Genomic DNA, 21594 nt, shown 5'->3' with positions numbered 1-21594 from the left:
TGCTGCTGCCGAAACCAAACGTTTAGACATAATGTCCGAGGTACTACGATTGCTAAAAGCGCCTTATGTCAATGATTTCTCGGATCATTCCGAACAGAGCAGTGAATAAGACTAATGAACTTGTTTTTCCCATCAGTTTTGCGTTCTCACTGACTCTTGTTTATTGTCCTGACTATCTAATATAATGTACACATTATCACTAAACTTTTATTTAGACACAAGCTGATCACATCAATCGAATGGGTGAGTTGAAAAAGGAACATATTCCAAAAACCTCAACTTCCAAACACTGGGTGGAAACATGAAAAAATTCCAGAAATATCTTCGATTTTTCACACATACGTTCCCGTTGACTTCAGTAAAGATGACCTAAAATTAATGAATGGGTTCCTTGTTCCTCTCAAGCGGTGTAGGTACATATAAAATGAATATAACCATCCCAGTTTAGCTTGCCTATTTTTTGGAATGTGTACCTTTTTCAACTCACTCGTTCAATCCTACTGTTGTCCTTTCTCCAATTGTGTGTAATCGTGTTCACTTTTCTTACACATGTGTTACTTCTTGGTAAATAATACACAAACAACATTCTTTACCACAGAAATCGCATATTTCAATCGAATAGAACGTTAAAACCTGCCACAGGCAAATGTGCATCACACACTGAATAAAGTTCCCCTAGATCGATGAAATCTCCCACTGTGCGTCGTCTTGGAAAACTACGACTCGAGTGGACACATACATGGACGTTTCTCTCATAATAAGTTTTCGCAGGACTTAAATATTCAGAGACATGAGAGAACTTAAGAAACCATTATTTACATTGTAAGTTTTCTTTTTACCTTTAATTTATTGATATGTCTTTTTGAGAATTGTATCTCTATTGGTGGTCTCCCAAGGCTTACCTTAATATGTATTTAAATTACTTTAAAATTTTGAAGTAACTATTAATCATGCAGACCAATTTAAAGTACTCTTTACAATTTGTCTTGTTAAGCATATTTACTTTCCTGAAGTCTGCATCTTGTCACATTAAATTACTTGTAATAAATAATAAGCAATGAATACTATCTTTCTTTCTAAATATCTAATAAGGTAAAATGGATACCAACACTATTACTACCTTAAGATATGCATTCACTTACAGGCATTACAAATATAAATTACGACTAAGCTATCTTTTGTAAAAGCATATCACAATGTGATATAATGCAGGGAGAACATGATTTATTACCATTTCATACAAAATAATTTCATATACTTTAGCGAATGAGGATAAGATAGCTATTGGTTTATAATTATTTATATCACTTTTGGATCCTGGTTTTGGAATTGGACATACAATTGGTATTTTCCACCTGTCTAGGAATGTAGATATTACGATTGAAAATTGATGATAATATGGAGTGGTGTTTTTAGAATCTCACCACAACCTTTAATTAAATAAGGTGGGATGAGATCAGGACTAGTGTTGTAAAGGCCTGAATAAAAAACGGAAATTTAGGGTTAAAAAACCAGTTTTTTTACCCTTTTCCCCGATCTTGGAAAAAAAACGGAAAAATTGGGAAAAAATGAAATTTTCGAATATTTTACTACATTATGCTTTTAAAATGAAAACTATTTTATATTTACTATATAGTTTACAGTTAAAATCATTGAGTAGTTATGTATCTTGTATTAGAATAAGAAAATTTTGTGGCAACAAATATATTTGTACCAATCCTTCAAAGTTAGCACCGTGATAGAATGAAGTTAATGGCTACAAAAGATACTAAAATATAATCCTAGTTAGACTAATTAATATACACGCATTTAAATTATCTTAAGTAATCATATAAAATTACCGTTTTATGTCAGGGAAGTGTTAAAATAACAGGGCCAAAATCATTTTAGTTAATACAAGTATGTTAAAATCAAATTATATTTTATGGAGATGCGTATCTTTCTTGTGCTGTGTAAAATTTTCGAAATTTTGAATCCAATAGAAAAAATATTCTGTTCGGAAATATTGGCAAAACTCGGAAAATATAATTTAAAAACTATTTCTTCACCCGATACTAATCTTATTTTCTGTAACGTGTTTGCAGCATATATATAACGTATTTCGCTAGCAGGAAAAATGCTTAAAGCAACAGCTTTTAATTTTACTTTATAGTTTTCTGATTTCTGATAAGAATCCCTCTTTATTATTTGTAATTATATTTTTCGGACAACTCAAAAGGAGATATTATCTTATTTACATATACACACATACACCGCACAAGTGCGTAAATTTGAGCAGCAACAAATATATTAAAGAATTTAACATGTGAAATTGCATTTCGTTATTATTAAAGACTAGCAGAATACCCGTTATTCGCACGGGGAGAGTAGTTTCACTTTGGGTATAAAGGGCACCAAAACTGTCACCAATGAACTTAGGGACCTCAAAAACTATGAATTCGACACTAGTATCAGTCATTTTCAATTACTTTTACATGTTACTCTCTTCCTTTAATGGGGATGACTACATAAATAATGGGGGATGAATTTGGATTTAAACGCCATCGGAAGTGTCAAAGTTCATCTCAGGCACCCCGAAAACTATGGATGCGACACTAATATAGGCCATTTTCGATCACTCTTTACATCCACCCATTCTCAAGCCCCCAAGTTGCGGTGCTGAATTTGGATTTAAACGGCATTCAAAGTGTTAATGTTCATCTCTGGACCCCAAAAACCATGGATTCAACTTTAATATCGGTCATTTTCGATCATTTTTATAATATTCCCCTCCCAAAAGTTACGAGGATGAATTTTGATTTAAATGGCAATGGAAGTGTTGCTGCTCATTTCAGCGACCCCAAAAACTGTGGATTCAACAGTAATATCGGTCATCTTCGATCATATTTATATATCTCCCCGCCCCCAAGTTGCATGGATGAATTGGGGTTTAAACAGCATCGGAAATGTCACTGCTCATCTCAGCGATCTCGAAAACTATGGATTCGACACTAATATCTGTCATTTTCAATCATTATATATATATATATATATATATATATATATATATATATATCACCCCCTTCTCCTCCCTAAATTTCGGCGTTGAATTTGGATTTAAAGTGCATCGAAAGTGTCACTGTTCACCTCAACGTTCCCGAAAACTATGGATTCGACACTAATATCGGCTATATATATATATATATATATATATATATATATATATATATATATATATATATATATATATATATATATATATATATATATATATATATATATATATATATATATTCCCTTCCCCCTACCCTAATTTGCGGACTTGAAGTTTTATTTAAACAGCATCGGAAGTGTTACTGTTCATCTCAGCCGCCCTGAAAACTATGAATTCACACTAATATCGATCATTTTGCATCATTTTTATATATCGCCCTCCTCTCCCAGTTTGCGGGAAGTATAATGGTAATATCCATCCCAGGCCCGAACCTCATCTATGTTGAAATTTTTTTTTTATCGAGATCAGTCTGGTGGTTCAAGAGTTGTTAACTTACAAATATAATCACTTTCATTTTATATATGTGGATAATTTGTCGCACTAGAAAACAGGTATATCTTTACATAGGTCTACAAAATTTTGTTCATAACGTTTCTATGAAGTCTGTATTTGAATATTAAATAATAGTAATTATGTGTCTTAGTGCATCAGTATTTGTGAAATTTGCCTACAGCTTTTTCCTTTAAGAAGTAATTTGGTTAAAATTAACAAGATTTTACCAGATCAAAGAACACATTAAGAACTAAGTTTCATTCAAGGGCCCTATTTGTTGCAACAGAAATGCTTCATGATGATAGATGTGTATTCAATTGTAAAAGTTCTGTAATTAATGCACAACAATGAGTAAACGACTAAAAGGCACATAAAGGAAATGAGTGCAGACTATTAATTTTCAAGAATAATTACAACAGTTTTATTTTCGAATGATGCTTTTCTAAATATTCACAATACTGAAATTTCTCAATTTACATTTTTCACGCGTTCGGAAAAAAAAGGTTCCATTATTAGTAAAACTAACCTAATACGAAGATTTTTGTTATTTTTCCAATTTTCCGGAAAGAAACCGAAAGAAAAGGTTTTTACCAGCCGGTTCAAAAATGTCCGGAAATTCTACAACACTAATCAAGACCATGGGACATTTTTGGCTTTAACTTGTAAATTATCTTTTCAAACTCTTCCATACTTACAGTAGAAACAATAATCGTATCCAATAAATTATACTTTATTGCTAAATGATGTCCGTCAAGCTGGCCCGCACAAATTTCAAATTCAAACCAAAACGGTACCAAAAATTTGTACTCAATATATACCAATTTGTACCACCAAAATTAGAATTTTTACCTCTACCAATATCGAAAAAAAAATGAACTTTTGATGGCGGGCCAGCTTGACGTCAAGCTGACCCGCACAATTTATTTTTCTTTCCAATTCGAACCAGAATGGTACCAAAAATTTGTACCCAATATGTACCAATTTGTACCCCCACTAATTTTCTAAAATTATAACTTTTGATGGCAGGCAGCTTGACGTCAAGCTAGCCCGCACAATTTCTTTTTCTTTTCAATTCGAACCAAAACAGTACCAAACATTTGTACCCAATATGTACCAATTTGTACCACCAAAATTAGAATTTTTACCCCCACCAATTTGGAAAAAATTGAATTTTGATGGCGGGCCAGCTTGACGTCAAGCTGGCCCGCACAATGCATTTTTCTTTGCTATTCGAACCACAACGGTACCAAAAATTTGTACCCAATATGTACCAATTTATACCCCCACTAATTTCAGAAAATTATAACTTTTGATGGCAGGCAGCTTGACGTCAAGCTAGCCCTCACAATTTCTTTTTCTTTTCAATTCGAACCAAAACAGTACCAAACATTTGTACCCAATATCTACCAATTTGTACCACGAAATTTAGAATTTGTACCTCCACCAATTTCGAGGAATTTGGATTTTTGATGGGAGAACAAATGACGTTAATGTAGTCCCTACAGCTTATTATTATTTCCATTACGAATCAAAAGGGTACCAAAAATTTGTACCCAGTATATACCAATTTTTACCACAAGATTAGAATTTCTACCCAATCCTAGAATTTCTACTAGGAGTGCACATTTTAATTTTGGTGGTAAAAATTGGAACATATTGAGTACAAATTTTTGGTACGAATTTTATTCGAATTGAAAGAAAATAAGTTGTGAAGGTCAGTTTAACATCAACCTGGCCCACAATGAAAAATTATAATTTTCCGAAATTGGTAGGGGTACAAATTTTAATTTTGGTTCGAATTAGAAAGAAAAATAATCAAGCTGGCCCGCCAACAAAACTTCAAATTTTTAGAAATTAGTGGGGGTAAAAATTGAAATTTTGATGACACATATTGGTGCATATTGGTTACAAATTTTTAGTACTATTTTGGTTCGAATTGGAAAGAAAAATGAATTGTGCGGGCCAGTTTGACGTCAAGCTGACCCGCCATCAAAAATTCATTACTTTCGAAATTGGAAGGGTACAAATTCTGATTTTGGTCGTACAAATTGGTACATATTGGGTACAAATTTTTGGTACCGTTTTGGTTTGAATTAGAAATTTGTGTGGGCCAGTTTGGCGGACCTGCTAAATGTATGACTTCTTCAACATTATATTTAACCCGCGTTTGCTTGTAAGTTAATTCAAAATGAGATGCAGAAAGATTGGAAACTTCTTCATTACCGTAAACCTCCCTCCCATTGTGCTGAATTGGTTGAGTAGAAAGATGTTTCGTTTTACTTTCAATAAAATTCCAGAATCTATTAGGGTTTGCTATTATGTTGTCCCCAGCTGTCCTTACAAAGTCATCATAAGCAGTTGCTATGTCTTTTTTAAACTTCCTTACAAAGCTAATAAATAAGTGACAATCTGTCTTGTTATGTACCTATTATTTATCATAGTATTACTGTAGTTAATAAGGATATATGCCTAAATAATTGTTGTCTTATATTATGTATTAAGTTCATGCCTATATCAAAGTGTGTGTTTTGTATATTCGCTACTGTTTGTTTCGGTTTTTGCTCCTTTGAAATCGGTGTTTAGCCCCCTGGAAAAAATTCTGCGGGCGTGCTGCATGCAATCTTTGAATTGAATAAAAAAGGTAAGTACAAGAAATTTTGATAATTGTAATGGCCAACAATTATTTGTTATTAAAGCCAAACAAGTATATATGGTTTAATGTACTAAAATATTAAGTCCTTTTTGAATGAATTTCAAATATTTCGGGAAGAGATTTGATCCTGAGAACTCCTCATGTTGTACGCCCATGGGCTTGATTTTTAAATTTAAATTACTATATGACAAAGTACTTATAAATAATACGACTTAGTGGTATAGGTGGAAGGGATCTAGATCTGCTCCCACGATATAAAATCTCAATTGAGGTGAAAATAATAAGAAAAAGAGAAGTTTCAAAAAAACATCAAACATTTGACGATAATGGAAATATTATTTTTACATGTATATTGTTTACAATTGCTGTTATTATGCTTAAAAACTAAAATTGTGTATGCTTCACTGATCTTCCCTGATGATAACAGAATAATAGGAGGAGTTGATGCAAATTTTGAAAATTATAAGTATGCTGTACATGTATTAATATTGGAAAATGAATATCAAACTTGGCGTTGTGTAGGCTCCATTATTCATCCACGATGGGTATTAACTGCAGCTCATTGTTTTTTTCATAAAGAAGTAGGATCAAGGTTCAGTGATGAACGTGTACTTATTATTGCAGGAACCCATCTATATATAAGACCACAAGAAAAGGATTCAGTTCTAAACAGCAGAATCGAGAAATCGTTTATTCACCCAAATTTTAACCAGAAATGGTTATTAAATGATATTGCTATATTGAAATTACCCAACTCTCTTTTGAACCCCAATACATCTATCGCTAGCCTTGCTTGTAAAGTGTTCATGAAAACATATGAGCGAAATAAACATTGTGAGGCCATCGGATGGGGATATACTGAACATGGAGTATCTGCCACACACCTTCAAGAAGTGAGCCTTCCTTTAATTGATGTCGATGAATGTGAACTTCAACTAAATGAGAGATTGAGAGAAGAGGGGGAACAGATTGTGTTATTTAAAGACGGTATAATATGCGCTGGTTATCCTGAGGGGGGAAAAGATGCTTGCGCAGGCGATTCTGGTGGTCCTCTTCTATGTGCTGGCGTAGTAGCAGGAATTGTTTCTTTCGGTATAGGTTGTGCTAATTCATTGGTGCCCGGTGTATATACAAAGGTTGGTTATTATTACGGTTGGATGAAGAAAACAATGGGGAACGATAGACTGACCTCATGCATAAAAGATTATAGATTAAATGCATCATCTAGCAATCCATCTGTAATAGTTTACGTTATAACAATATACATTATATATTTATTTTAAAAAAAAATATTTCTATGTATTTCCTACCAAAAGAAATTAAGAACATTTTTCTACAGTTCCGTTACAAATCGAACAATGTGGCGTAATAATGATAGGTCTCATCCTATATAATGGAATTTTCAAAATTCGCGCATCACAACGCAGTACAAATGAAACAAGTAATTATAATTGAAAAATGGTGGTCAAGTTTAGTCACACCACATTTTGCAAAATTTCAGATATCTAAAATTCAGGTGGAGATTTACTGTACGAATCTAAAAATTACACAGCAAATTTATAACTAGGAATGCAATGGATGTACCCGATTGCAATGAAATGAGCTGAGCGAGCTTAAACTACGTAATCATTCCTGGCCATTATGCAATAATAAATGCCATTTTTAATTGTTGACAAAAAAATCGCGTGAAAACTTTTTCCCCATGTTAAGTCTATACAAGCGTTTTTCGGTGATTATTCCTCGATGGTACATCGGATTTTTGATTTCGACCTATGTTGTCACTCAGCACGACATACTCTATCAGCGTGCTAAGTTTTCTTGAGATCGGCCAAACGGTCTAGGAGGAAGCGTTTTTCGGTCATTATTCCTCGATGGTACATCGGATTTTTGATTTCGACCTATGTTGTCACTCAGCACGACATACTCTATCAGCGTGCTAAGTTTGGTTGAGATCGGCCAAACGGTCTAGGAGGAGTTCGCGGACAACCAAACGGCTAACCCGAGTATAAGAGCTTCGCTTCGCTCAGCTCAATAATATTTTGATACACCAGTCAGTGCTTAAAGTGACATCAGATGAGGTGACGGTATGGAACACACTTAGAGCAGTAAGTTTGACAGAACCTTAAAGAGCATCTCTACTCCTGGCAATTTTGCACCATTTTTGACGTGAAAAATCTATAGAAAAAAGGAGAGAGTAAGTGAGGACTAATATACTAAATGCTTTACTCCCCACTATCATTAACCTGACAGAAATAAATATGTATAAAATGATTTTGCTTTCCTAAGATTTTGCTTAAGCATAAGCGATCTAAATATGGAAGAACAGGGATGGTACGTTTACTTAAACATCGCATTTACAATAACAGAGTGATCCAACGCGGCCTTCAAGTGGATTAAAACAAGAAACCACATATGTGACCATATTCATTTTCGTCTCGTTCTCGTTCCGTAGGCACTCTCGTCTCGTCTGTAAGTATCTAGTATAATTCTTTTCAATCTCATTTCCATTTTCAATAGCTTGTTCTGGTCTCGTCTCGTGGTCAACACTAATTTTCTTATAATTGTAAACACAGAAATCCAGACAACGTGAAAAGAATAAGTTTGAACTTAAAAAACAGTCCTGTCAATGCCAGAGGCGGATCCAGGTTAAACATTTTAGGCAGGCTGTACGGTACTTAGAATTTTTTTTTTTTTTTTTGAGGAGGTGGAATTACTCGCACAAATGTTGAAAAAAATCAAAAGCACAAATTCTGCCATTGAATAAGGTGATAGAGAACTGTTATTTCTTTCGAAGCAACAGACACGAATTCTTTGATAGTTCAAACATATTTGTTGATTCAATGCTAAATGCACCTATTTTTTTCTACACACAAACTACAATTTGAATTAGTTATTTTTACCGGTATGCCATACCGGCCGATTTTCTAACTTTCGAATGCATAACCGACTCATACCGGCTCACTTTAAGCACTGACACCAGTGTGTAAATATTCGAAATGTGTTCTTATCTGTGAAATGCGTATCAACGTAGAGATACACTAATGAAAGTCTAAAATTTAAGCACGGAGTCATCCATAAGGAAGCTATTAATCACAATATTATCTGAAGTATCTGAAGTCAGTATGCTAACTTATTACACGTAGGCCTACCCATGGAAGTGTTCCAGAGTTTAGGCATCCACATATTTGTAAAATTTACATTACAAATACATTACGTTCTTTTGAAACACAGTTATGCAAGCCACAAAAACATATCAGGACATTACGTATAAACTTCTTAGTAACGTACGAATACATAATCCAACAGTTACGTTAATCGTTTTATGCCATATACAGTCTTTTGTGTTATACTTGTTTATGTGCATACCCACCGTCGCTGACGCGTCTGCTCCCTTCGGACGCATCCCTAGGGTTGCCAGATTTGTAAAATCAGAAAGGAGGACACGTTGACTTTTAAAAATCACTAAAAAGTTGGTTTCACCGAAACTTAGGTTTGCTTCCAGATTACGTATATCAAACAGCACATTTTAAAGAAAAAGAAAAAAAATATAGAAATTAATAAATTATTAAAGGAAACTAAAACAAATAGTACTACTACAAAATGATTACTCACTAGCAAGCAGCAATACTAATGATACTTTTTGGCCGTTTGCGCTGCTTCTATTAATGATTTGTCACTTAACATATATACATTGTGGCACAAAAACATGTCTCAGAATCACCATCACTCAGCGGCGTTACTAAGGGCTCGGGGCCACCTCGCAGACTACGTGGAGTGGGGCCCCTTCTCTACGTCCTACTTCACGATTTGGGGCCTCATGGTGGCTTGAGGCTCCCCGCAATTCGGGTTCTGCGGGGCCCTTATTTACGCTCCTGCCATCACTGTTATAATGCATACAGATTTGAAGTTTAGCCATCACAGTATCAACTCGAACTATTTCTAACATCCGTACAAAGTAATTGCATTGTTGACAATATTCTTTCACATTCTACGTTACAATTCGATATGGAGAAAATGTAAGATGCTACGACGAACACTCCTTAAAAATTCGTGTATACTTTTCTTCATCAGATACAAGTTCCTGGAGATTTCCAGACGAAATTATTTCCTTCAGTAAACAGTATTCATCATAGAATTCATCCATGTTAACATAATCAATTTTTAGCTTTCTAACAGCAGACAGCAAGGAGTCAAATGAAGGAATTTGGTGGTTTGATAAGTCATGGTAATAATAACTTATTTATTCTACCTTGATTCTGGCAACCTTGAAACTTTGTAGACTTGTTTTATTAATTAGTCTCCAAACTCAAAAAGGAGGACAAAAGCGCGTCCGGCTTGGGCCCCACTGGACGTCTGACAACCTTACGCATCCCCTTGCTATCGCTTGGGCCCCACTGCTATGCTTCTGCCTTGACTCAGATACCGTTCGTGCTTTTTAGTCGTAACTAAAACAAGTTGGTTAGGGTCTTTTCCATATTAGTTGTTATCGTGTACGTAAAAATGAAGCCATCATAAAGTGAATCTTCACAGAGGACTGCAACTTCACGCTTCAAAAATGATTGTTTAAGATACAGAGAGTAGATTTAGTAAACAAAAAGAAGTATATATGCAATGAATTTATGTATGAATCAGTACAATAAATATGCACTAAGATTCAATGGTCTGAATGCAAAGGCATGTTTATAAGGAACAAATTTAAACAGACTACATAATTAAATACGAAGTAATACAGCTGTATTATAGGTTTATAAGCGTAGGGTTATTAGTGTAAAATCATTGCAAGTGCTTTACAACGGATAAAATAATGCATATGAAAGATGACTATAGTAGATACTATTTTCCACTGGCGGAATATTGCTTCACGATGTACAGAAGCTGTACTTTTGTTTACAATTTACCGTTACTAGTGTGAAATCATGATAATAATTTTACATGGTGTATATTTTTCATAATAACATTTAATCTCATTGTTTACATCCTCAATGCTTACGGAAACTTTCATGGCAATTTTCCATAAAAAGACATTAAACACATTTCCATTCTCAGTTTATTATACACATAACATCGTTAAAAGAACTCAATAATGTCAACAAATAACACAATTGAAGTCATGTATATGGTTCTCATTATAAAATAGGTTATTGATTCCAAGATGTTGTATTAATGGTTTCGGTGGAACAAATCCATACGAATCGAACACGTATTTAGCATCATTATTTTTCCAATAACACATCCAATGCTTCCAATATTTAAGATTTATCTAAATTTACAAAACACATACTTTACCTTTAGGGTTTTAGGCAATTGATCACTCATAAACACACCTCTAAAACGTATCATCTTTAATTCTTCTACCAACCTCTCTATATCGAAGTTGGCTAATGGTTTTAGTTTTTTTCTCTTACCTCTAAATTTTTCACCTTAGTTTACTTCCAATGCTAAGTAATTCTTGTTTATTCTTTTTCGTTTGATCTACACATTTCACTACACTTTCTGCTCCCCCTGCTAAAGAACATAAAACTCTTACTGCTGGAAGAATAGCAGGTATTGAAAATATAAAACCACCAATATGGTCTTCTTAGTCGGGAGGCAGAACACGTGGTTATTAAGTTCCGTTCAACCCGAGAGAGTAAAAGCAACCGGTGGTCCTAAATCATCAAGTCTACTAGCATGATCATTTCTAGACTGCCAGTTGCTTGATGCGAGCGGAAGGTCCCCCCATACACCCCTCCCCCTCTACTGAAGCTAAAAAATGAGCATTTCAAATAAAAAGCCATATCTCCGAAACTAATCAAGATATTAATGAATTTCTTTTTCTGATTTTATCTCTAAGGTGTGCTTACGCTTTTGTCTATTCACGCTTTGGATAGACCCAACAAGTTTTCGGAAAATTTAATTTAAACATTAAAAACTTTCATATTTTGTCCTTAATACTTTCCTTTTTGCTCTGTCTCCCCAATGAGCTGAAATATAGAGAAAACATCCCTAATTAAGTTTGTAGAGCATTAAATTATCTCTCCAAGGGTACCAATATTGTTAAGTTTACTTTCAAAAATAGCCGTACAGCGAGGTAAGTCTAAAGGAAAGTGCACTTTGATTCGAATGCTGATGCTCCGAATGGTACCACTGAATATCAGCTCACGTCAGTCAATAAAGGTTTTGTTTCCGAGATAAATGCTGATTTTTTTCTCCAATATTTGAAGAACAGTTCTCACCCTTCTCCCTTGAGCTCTACTGCACTGTCATGATCATTTCTAGATCTCCGGTCAGATAGTAGATTTGATGATTTAGGACCAACGTTTGCTTTTTCTCTCTTGGGTTGATCCAACTTCTTATTTTGAAGACTTTTCCAGATTCTGCCTCCTGACTATTTTGGAGAATGTTTAATTTTTTCTATTTGCGTTGTATTTAAGGTTACATTAATTCCTCTTACCTTCTTTTGTTTTATTGGCTTTATCGTTAAGTTGCTTCTTTGTTAATACTTGATCAATTTTTAAAATAATTAACGTGTTATCAGCAATAGAAAATGTTGTTCCTTTAATTGAACACATTCGATATTTATTATAAAGAAAATCTTTACAAACATTCTGATTTTAAACCCATAACTATTTTTTCAGTAATTAATAATGCATATTTAGCAAAAACCCTTTCCTGTGCTTCATTTTCTAATTCCTTGTCTGCATTGTGTCTAGAAGCTGTATCTTTATTATTTCTATAGATTTATGAATGATTTCTAATGGGCCATTATGTCCTTTTTCTAATCGTTCTTGTGACTTGGTAGCTGGCAGTAAATCCTTGAAGTTTCCTTAAAGGCTGGACTGTTATATAGTGAATCATTAGAACTGGTGAAACTCTTCACCACTACCCTAGTTCAGTCTGTGAAACGGCTCCATATTAGACTGACATTTATATTTTTAGCTCTTCTGTTTTATTACATTTATATTGTTAGCTCATCCAATCCTAACCCGTTTTACCATTGTCTTCGGTGAATACCCGAGTTTTCTCTAAAAGTATTCAAGTACAGGTGATAGATTAGGCCCTACGGACGTTCTCGCAACAAGGTGTGTATTGCCATGTTCTTAAATAGAGCAAAAAATGGAATATATTTAAAGAAAAAAGTATGTAGCGTATATATGGTATTAATAAAACACAGTTTGTAAAAAAAGGAAAGATTGACTAGAGGAAGGCAAAAGTGTTCAAGAATATATTATCGAAGAACCTCACAAACCAGGAAGAATAAACTTTGCGAGGTTAAATATTACAAAAGGAATTGACATTTATTGCAGGCTGATTTTGTTTAAACGAATAGTGATGTATTATAAAGTATTTCTTAATAAAATGAAGGTTATAAATATTTACTAATGCTAGTTGATGTGTTTCCTAAATTCGCGTTTGCTATTTCAGTTAAAGATTAGGGTGTAAAGAGTGTTATAATAGCGTTTGAATCAGCATTAAAAATTATAAAACCTAATAATTTGCGAAGCGACCAAGGTAAAGAAATTCATAATGAAGAATTTAAAGAGTTAGTGAAAAATGACCATATCAGTCATCACTCCAGAAACTTAACGATAAAGCAACTTATAGTGGTAAAAATCTTCTACCGTAGAACGTTTTAAAATGACTTTTAAAACATTTAATGCTCAGGAAAATTATAAATTCGTAAAGATATTACAAAATTATTTGATAAATATAATAATAAAGTACATAGAACAATTGGTATAAAGCCTATAGAAGTTAATAAGAAAAACGATAATGATCTGAATGGTGGAAAAATAAAAGCTTCCTATGTAATAAGTATAGGTATTATGGATAATTCTTAGAGTTAAATATCATTTTGTGCAGACAGATTAAAGATAATTATTGTTATGGTTTATTTAGTGGTTCTAAATTGATTATAGATAAGAAGACAAAGTATTTTAACGCTACTATGTTATGTCAGACTGGTGGTAACAAGTTCAAAGGCTTATTAGAAAATGAACAATCTAAAGAGCTGAAATAATAATATAATAAAACCCAAACGCTGAATCTCGACTATTGCTTTCTATACCTAATTAAAGGAGAACATACATCAAACACAATTGTGACAGGAACATATACAACGGAGGAATTATTATTAAATATCTCGTTTGGATTTTAAATGACTTTACGATAAGTATTACAAAATTATTGAACACTATTTTACTCAAGGCTTTAAACAATATCAAAAGACAATGAAAAGTTGCGCTCAAGAATGGAAGAAGTTGGAACGGCAGTGGAAAAGTTAAGATTAAGACCGGAAAACTAGAAGAAAAAGTTGAGTCTTTCAAAACAATGGCAGTACCATATACTAATGATAGTTGTTTAATAATGATAATGCCTAATCACAAAAGATAATTTTTAAATCATATTCAAGAAGAACAATTCAAATGATTTCTTCGTTATTATGCTATCAGATGTCAAAAGAGAAATTTATGTGAGCCTCTTTATGAAGCATTTGAAAAATATCCAGGTCATGAAATCATACATAAAAATATTATATATTCAAATATTATATATAACATATTTCGTTAATTATGGTGATTATTATGTGTTCTTATTATACTCCTCTAATCTAAATTATGTCAAAAGACGACCAAAGGTGGCCAAAGAAACTTACCTGTAAGTTCTAAAACAAAAGGTACAGTTAAACGTTTATAATAATTCAGAATCTACTCTATCAGCGTAATCTCTTATAAGATCCTCAGAAAGATTGAAAAGATGATAATTTATACAAATTAAAGTTATCAACATGTTTTCGTACAAATTCTTCTGAAAGTCATTTAACCAAACAAATTGATTCAAAATGAACTTTATCAAGAAACTCAGTAATAAAATCTTCAGATCTACTATAGTAATATTCCTCTTCCCAATAAGTTTTATCCGCAAATGCTCTTATGAAATCTTATAAATGTGACATCTACTAATTCATGTGAAATCAATCTTATCTGCAAATTCTCTTATAAAATCTTCTGATAAATGTTTTTCTGATATGATTTCTCAATTAACATTATCTTTATATTTACGTATAAAGACTTCGGTGATGTTTTGAAGTTCATATTCGTCTTCAAAAACATGATCACATATAGAAGACCACTGATTATCTATTAATATATTCACCTGATAATTTTATAACATGCTCACAAAGAATATTTTGTACTTTCGTTACTAGGGTTTTCGAATAAATTATTTACCATGTCAATAGAGATGCAAAAAATTTTAATTCCTCATCAGTACTTAAATAATAACACACATGATCAAATACAGATTGAAGAGAGAATATATCTGTAACAATGATATATATTCAATTATAATTCTTCTACGTATAATATAATTAATTTCATTTTTGTACATACATTTTAAAGATTTTTATATACAATAATTATGGAGAAACACTGTGATTTAATGTTTGAAACTTAACCTTGTGACTTAACCTTATTCGTAGTTTTAAATTTTAGCAGCATTAATAGAAAAACAAATATTACTGAAAGAAAAAGAAGTGTTTTAAAAGATGAATAAATACTATTAAAAGAACAAGAAAGAAAATTAGATATAACTTATACACCAGAATGTAATTGAGATATTAATAAAGAAAAAAGCCTATTAATGATAGTGAAGGTTATAATGAGATAGATTCTTAAACATGAATTACTTTTTTATTATATTATTAGTGACTTTTACGTTTTCCCTTAAAAGTCGAATTTCTAATAAAGCTCGCTAACATACACAAGGATTTTTCCAGCTTATATAAATATTAGCTGTTTTATTATTAAAATGGTAAAAAGATTTTGGCTTTAATAACGAAGATGAGTTTTCAGAATACTGTTAAAAAAGATATAACAAAAATTAAATAAAATCGCTTGCTGAAGGTAGAAAACAAGATGATGAAAGATTTGAACAAATGAACTGTAATTTAATTAAAAATATATGCAAAGGGAAGCGGATTAAAGTTTATTTCCGATTGAGAAAACCATATTCAATTGACCATATTAAACAATATAAAGACGAACAAAATAGATTAAAATTTAACGAAATATTGCCATTTAGAAAAGAAATCTTTCAAGTACTAAAAACAAAAGCACCTAAAATAAAAGCTGAATAAAACGTCATTTAAAACATTTAAAATACAAAACCTTATAGGATTTAAAGATACAATTTTATTCCAATTCTTAGAATTGTTTAAACTGGTATGAAAGATAGTTTCGAACTTTTTAACGCACTTAAATGGAATATGTCATTTATTTGAGAATTTAAAAAAGAACACAAATACAAGACCATAACTTTAAAGCGGCTAACGAGATACTTACATTTGGAGACAAAAATGAATTTTACTCAAGACCCAAATACAAACCTAAAGTAGAAATGAAAAATTCTCAACAACGAAGATCTGGATAGATGTTACATACTATAGATATTTTGAATAAAGAATTGAGAAGTAAGTTTCAGTGAATGTCTCTTCTTACATTAAACTTCCAAACATAAGTAAGAAGAAAGAGCATGCGTTAACATTAAGAATAAGTCAAAAATGTTTCTTATGGTTAATCTTATCTGCGTTTTATTCAGTTAATAATGATGGGAAAAGAGATTCTATATTTCAAAGATATAAAGATGAGTTAAAAGAAGTTTTTAAACAAATTCCTTTTCATATATAAATTACTGAGGCAACTAAGTTTGAAAATAGAACTCTGCACTGCAAGGCCAAAGAGTATAAGTCAAAATCGCTACTTTTCAGGAGAGAGGTTTAAAGATTTTTTAAAAAGTTCAGTCGCCTATATTTATTTTTGAATTATATACCTCTATAATCGGAAACACACTTAATTGTTTGCATACTTCCACAAAACATACAAACACCAAATTTTGCATACTTGTTCGTCATGGGATGTGAGTAATGGGAAAAGTCCGATATCACGAAAAAGGCGAAATTTTCCATGTAAATGAAATGTCGAAATTTTTCGTCGTTTCGAAATGCTGGTTTTTAGAGTAGTTCCGCACACCATAGAAACGTCATATTTTGTCAGGCAGTGAAGCTAGGAACATAGTTTCTGATAGAAAAAAGAGCATTAAAATTCATTTTCGTTTCGCGGCGCAAATCGAAAAAATGTGAAATTTGTAATGGCTGTATCTAGGACGTTGAAGTTTCGAGGTGATGTTTATTCTGATGCGTAGTTTGCGAATCCGCCCTTAAACTTGAAAAAAATAGTCATGTTCGATGTAAGAAAGTGCTAGGAATGTTATAAGGGGGCGTCTCATTCTACACAACTTGTAGATATGGTGGAATCACGAAATTGCGTTCAAGTGTGTAGATTACAGCGCATGTGAGGGGAAAAATCCGACATGTTGGAAAAGTCGTCATCTTCGATTCAAAATGGCGGCTCAAAAATTTGTAACCATGAAAATTATAAGTTGTGCTCTTGGTAGGTAAGCCAGGTTTCGCTATGTTATTAAGGACGTAGTTCAGTTTAAGTGAAGAAACAAATCATTGGAGAAGTCGCCATCTTGAATGCAAAATTGCCATATTTTTGAATTGCCTTCATTTGGACTCTTATGTGGTATATTGAGGAGAATAAAACAATAGAATTTAACGTAGTAAGCTAGATCCGCGGTAAAGTGTCTGCTTTCTGAGTAGCAGGTCTGGGTTCGATTCCCCGCCGAACCTTGTTTTTCTTACGTTTTTTTCTTATCATGTTGCTTCGTTTTAACAAAATAGTTTCTGTTGGCATTGCGTGAACAAAATATTTTCGTTATTACAGACATAGACGAAAAGAAAATATTTATACACTAACTGTTGATATCGTCTCGAAACTAGGCAGTATGTTCGTGTGAAGCTTCGAGACGATACTCAACTATTTAGAAAGAAACATATGTAGCTTTAGAGATGGGGCAACACCAGTGTTTCTTTCAGAAACAATGTTCCTGAGGATCACAGTTAGTATTCCCAGGGGCACTGCTGATAGTATTCTATTTATTATTCTATTATACACGTATTATTTGGTCTCCTGCGGGGGCACTCTAAGAGCCCAAGGAGGCAGTGTACTCCCCAAAAACATTTTGGAAAAAACATTGAGCATCATTTCCACGATATAGTATACAGACGAGACAAAAATACATTTTGTCTCGCGAGGATAGTGTGTGCTTCGAACCGGAAATAATTGCAAACAATCTCCCTTTTTATACTGGTCGTTTAGATAGATGCGTATACCAAGTTTGAAGTCTATACCACAACTGAAAAAGTATAAGATTATAACTTTTAAGGAAATACACAGACACACACACACACACACATATATATATATATATATATACGCACCTTTTGACAATTTTCTCGTTGGCAGCGTATATAGTTATAATATACGGGATACGTGGAAAAGTGCCTCTTTCGGTTCAGTAGTTTGTTTACAGGACCGGTTGGAGTGAAATGCGTTTTATAATAGACTCAAACTTATAGGCAAACAATATATGCTGTAAAAATAAACTTTCAAAGAAAGAAAAAGTGAGAAAAAGATTGTTAGGAATCGAACCCAGGTCTCCTGTCCAGTAGGCTAACGTCAATCCCCTACACTACCGATTTCCTTAGATTTTTGACTTCGTTCTTACTGCTCACAAAATACTGGTACGTTGCGGCCGGCATCTGTGGGGAATTATATTATATACCTCTATAATCGGAAACACACTTAATTGTTTGCATACTTCCACAAAACATACAAACACCAAATTTTGCATACTTGTTCGTCATGGGATGTGAGTAATGGGAAAAGTCCGATATCACGAAAAAGGCGACATTTTCCATGTAAATGAAGTGTCGAAATTTTTCGTCGTTTCGACATGCTGGTTTTTAGAGTAGTTCCGCACACCATAGAAACGTCATATTTTGTTAGGCAGTGAAGCTAGAAACATAGTTTCTGATCGAAAAAAGAGCATTAAAATTCGTTTTCGTTTCGCGGCGCAAATCGAAAAAATGTGAAATTTGTAATGGCTGTATCTAGGACGTTGAAGTTTTGAGGTGATGTTTATTCTGATGCGTAGTTTGCGAATCCGCCCTTAAACTTGAAAAAAAATAGTCATGTTCGGTGTAAGAAAGTGCTAGGAATGTTATAAGGGGGCGTCTAATTCTACACAACTTGTAGATATGGTGGAATCACGAAATTGCGTTCAAGTGTGTAGATTACAGCGCATGTGAGGGGAAAAGTCGACATGTTGGAAAAGTCGTCATCTTTGATTCAAAATGGCGGCTCAAAAAATGTAACCATGAAAATTATAAGTTGTGCTCTTGGTAGGTAAGCCAGGTTTCGTTATGTTATTAAGGACGTAGTTCAGTTTAAGTGAAGAAACAAATCATTGGAGAAGTCGCCATCTTGAATGCAAAATTGCCATATTTTTGAATTGCCTTCATTTGGACTCTCATGTGGTATATTGAGGAGAATAAAACAAACAGAATTGAACGTAGTAAGTTAGCTCCGCGGTAAAGTGTCTGCTTTCTGAGTAGCAGATCTGGGTTCGATTCCCCGCCGAACCTTGTTTCATCTTACGTTTTTTTCTTATCACGTTGCTTCGTTTTATCAAAATAGTTTCTGTTGGCATTGCGTGAACAAAATATTTTCGTTATTACAGACATAGACGGAAAGAATATATTTATACACTAACTGTTGATATCGTCTCGAAACTAGGCAGTATGTTCGTGTAAAGTTTCGAGACGATACTGAAATATTTAAAATCAAACATAGGTAGCTTTGGAAATGGAGCATCACCAGTGTCTCTATCGGAAGCAATGTTCGGGGGGGGGGGAGTATTACCCCGGGGGCCCTGCTGATAACATTCTATTTGTTATTGTATTATAAACGTATTATTTTGATCTTGCCAGGGGCGCTCTGAGGAGGCAGTGTCCCCCAAAAAGAGTCTGAAAGAAACATTGGGCATCATTTTCACGATATAGTGTCCATACAAGACAACAATACATTTTGTCTCGCAACAAGAGTGTCTGCTTCAAACCGGAAACGATTGCAAAATATCTCTCTCCCCTTTCATGTTCCTCGTTAAGATACATGCGTATACCAAATTTGAAGTGAATACCACAAATGGAAAGTATAAAATATTAATTTTAAGGAAATACACACACACACAGGGACGTACGCAGGGGGTGGGTCCTGGGGGTCCGGACCACCCCCGAAATTCTAACTTTTGAGGAAATTTAGCCTAATTTTTGGGACAAGTTTAGGAATTTCAATATAAAATACACTGATATTGAGTTTGGTCCCTCCCGAAATAAATTCCTGCGTACGCTACTGCGCACACACGCTCATACACGCACACACACACACACACACACACACACACACACACACACACACAAATGGGCACCTTTTGAAAATTGTCTCGTCGGCAGCGTACATAATTTTAATATATAAGATACGTGGAAAAGTGCCGCTTTCGATTTAATAGTTTTAGTTGCGGGTCCGGTTGGAATGAAATGCCGTATATAATAAAGGCAAGCTTATTTTCAATCTCCTATGCTATAAAAATTAACTTTCAAAGAAAGAAAAAGTGAGAGAAAAACTCGTTGGGATTCGAACCCAGATCTTTTGCACAGTAGGCTCACGTCGTTCCCCTACGCTACTCAATTCCTTGGATTTTGGTTTTCCTACTTACTATTCACATAGTACTGGTACGTAGCGGGCCCGCGTCCATGGAATTATATACCTCTATAATCGGAAACACACTTAATTGTTTGCATACTTCCACAAAACATACAAACACCAAATTTTGCATACTTGTTCGTCATGGGATGTGAGTAATGGGAAAATTCCGATATCACGAAAAAGGCGACATTTTCCATGTAAATGAAGTGTCGAAATTTTTCGTCGTTTCGAAATGCTGGTTTTTAGAGTAGTTCCGCACACCATAGAAACGTCATATTTTGTTAGGCAGTGAAGCTAGGAACATAGTTTATGATAGAAAAAAGAGCATTAAAATTCGTTTTCGTTTCGCGTCGCAAATCGAAAAAGTGTGAAATTTGTAATGGCTATATGTAGGACGTTGAAATTTCGAGGTGATGTTTATTCTGATGCGTAGTTTGCGAATCCGCCCTTAAACTTGAAAGAAATAGTCATGTTCGGTGTAAGAAAATGCTAGGAATGTTATAAGGGTGCGTCTAATTCTACACAACTTGTAGATATGGTGGAATCACGAAATTGCGTTTAAGTGTGCAGATTACCACGCATGTGAGGGGAAAAATCCGAAATGTTGGAAAAGTCGCCATCTTCGATTCAAAATGGCGGCTCAAAAATTTGTAACCATGAAAATTGTAAGTTGTGCTCTTGGTAGGTAAGCCAGGTTTCGCTATGTTATTAAGAACGTAGTTCAGTTTAAGTGAAGAAACAAATCATTCGAGAAGTCTCCATCTTGA

The 21594-nt window shown here is 33.7% G+C and overlaps 1 protein-coding gene across 1 annotated transcript; it reads left to right on the top strand.

Moving 5' to 3' along the window:
• Positions 1–6486: 6486 nt before the first annotated feature.
• On the top strand, positions 6487–7485 carry LOC145662114 (serine protease 1-like). The gene has a single exon (XM_081727450.1). The coding sequence runs from the start codon at positions 6506–6508 to the stop codon at positions 7460–7462; it is 957 nt and encodes a 318-aa protein (XP_081583576.1). The 5' UTR covers positions 6487–6505; the 3' UTR covers positions 7463–7485.
• The last annotated feature ends 14109 nt before the right edge of the window (positions 7486–21594 follow it).

The sequence above is a fragment of the Thermobia domestica genome, chromosome 10 (assembly GCF_964235325.1).
Source record: "Thermobia domestica chromosome 10, izTheDome1.hap1.1, whole genome shotgun sequence".
Classification (NCBI taxonomy): domain Eukaryota; kingdom Metazoa; phylum Arthropoda; class Insecta; order Zygentoma; family Lepismatidae; genus Thermobia; species Thermobia domestica.
This window is presented reverse-complemented; position numbering and strand designations above follow the sequence as displayed.

Excerpts from the sequence above, each read along its gene's own strand:
- LOC145662114 (XM_081727450.1), top strand. The coding sequence starts at position 6,506 with ATGGAAATATTATTTTTACATGTATATTGTTTACAATTGCTGTTATTA.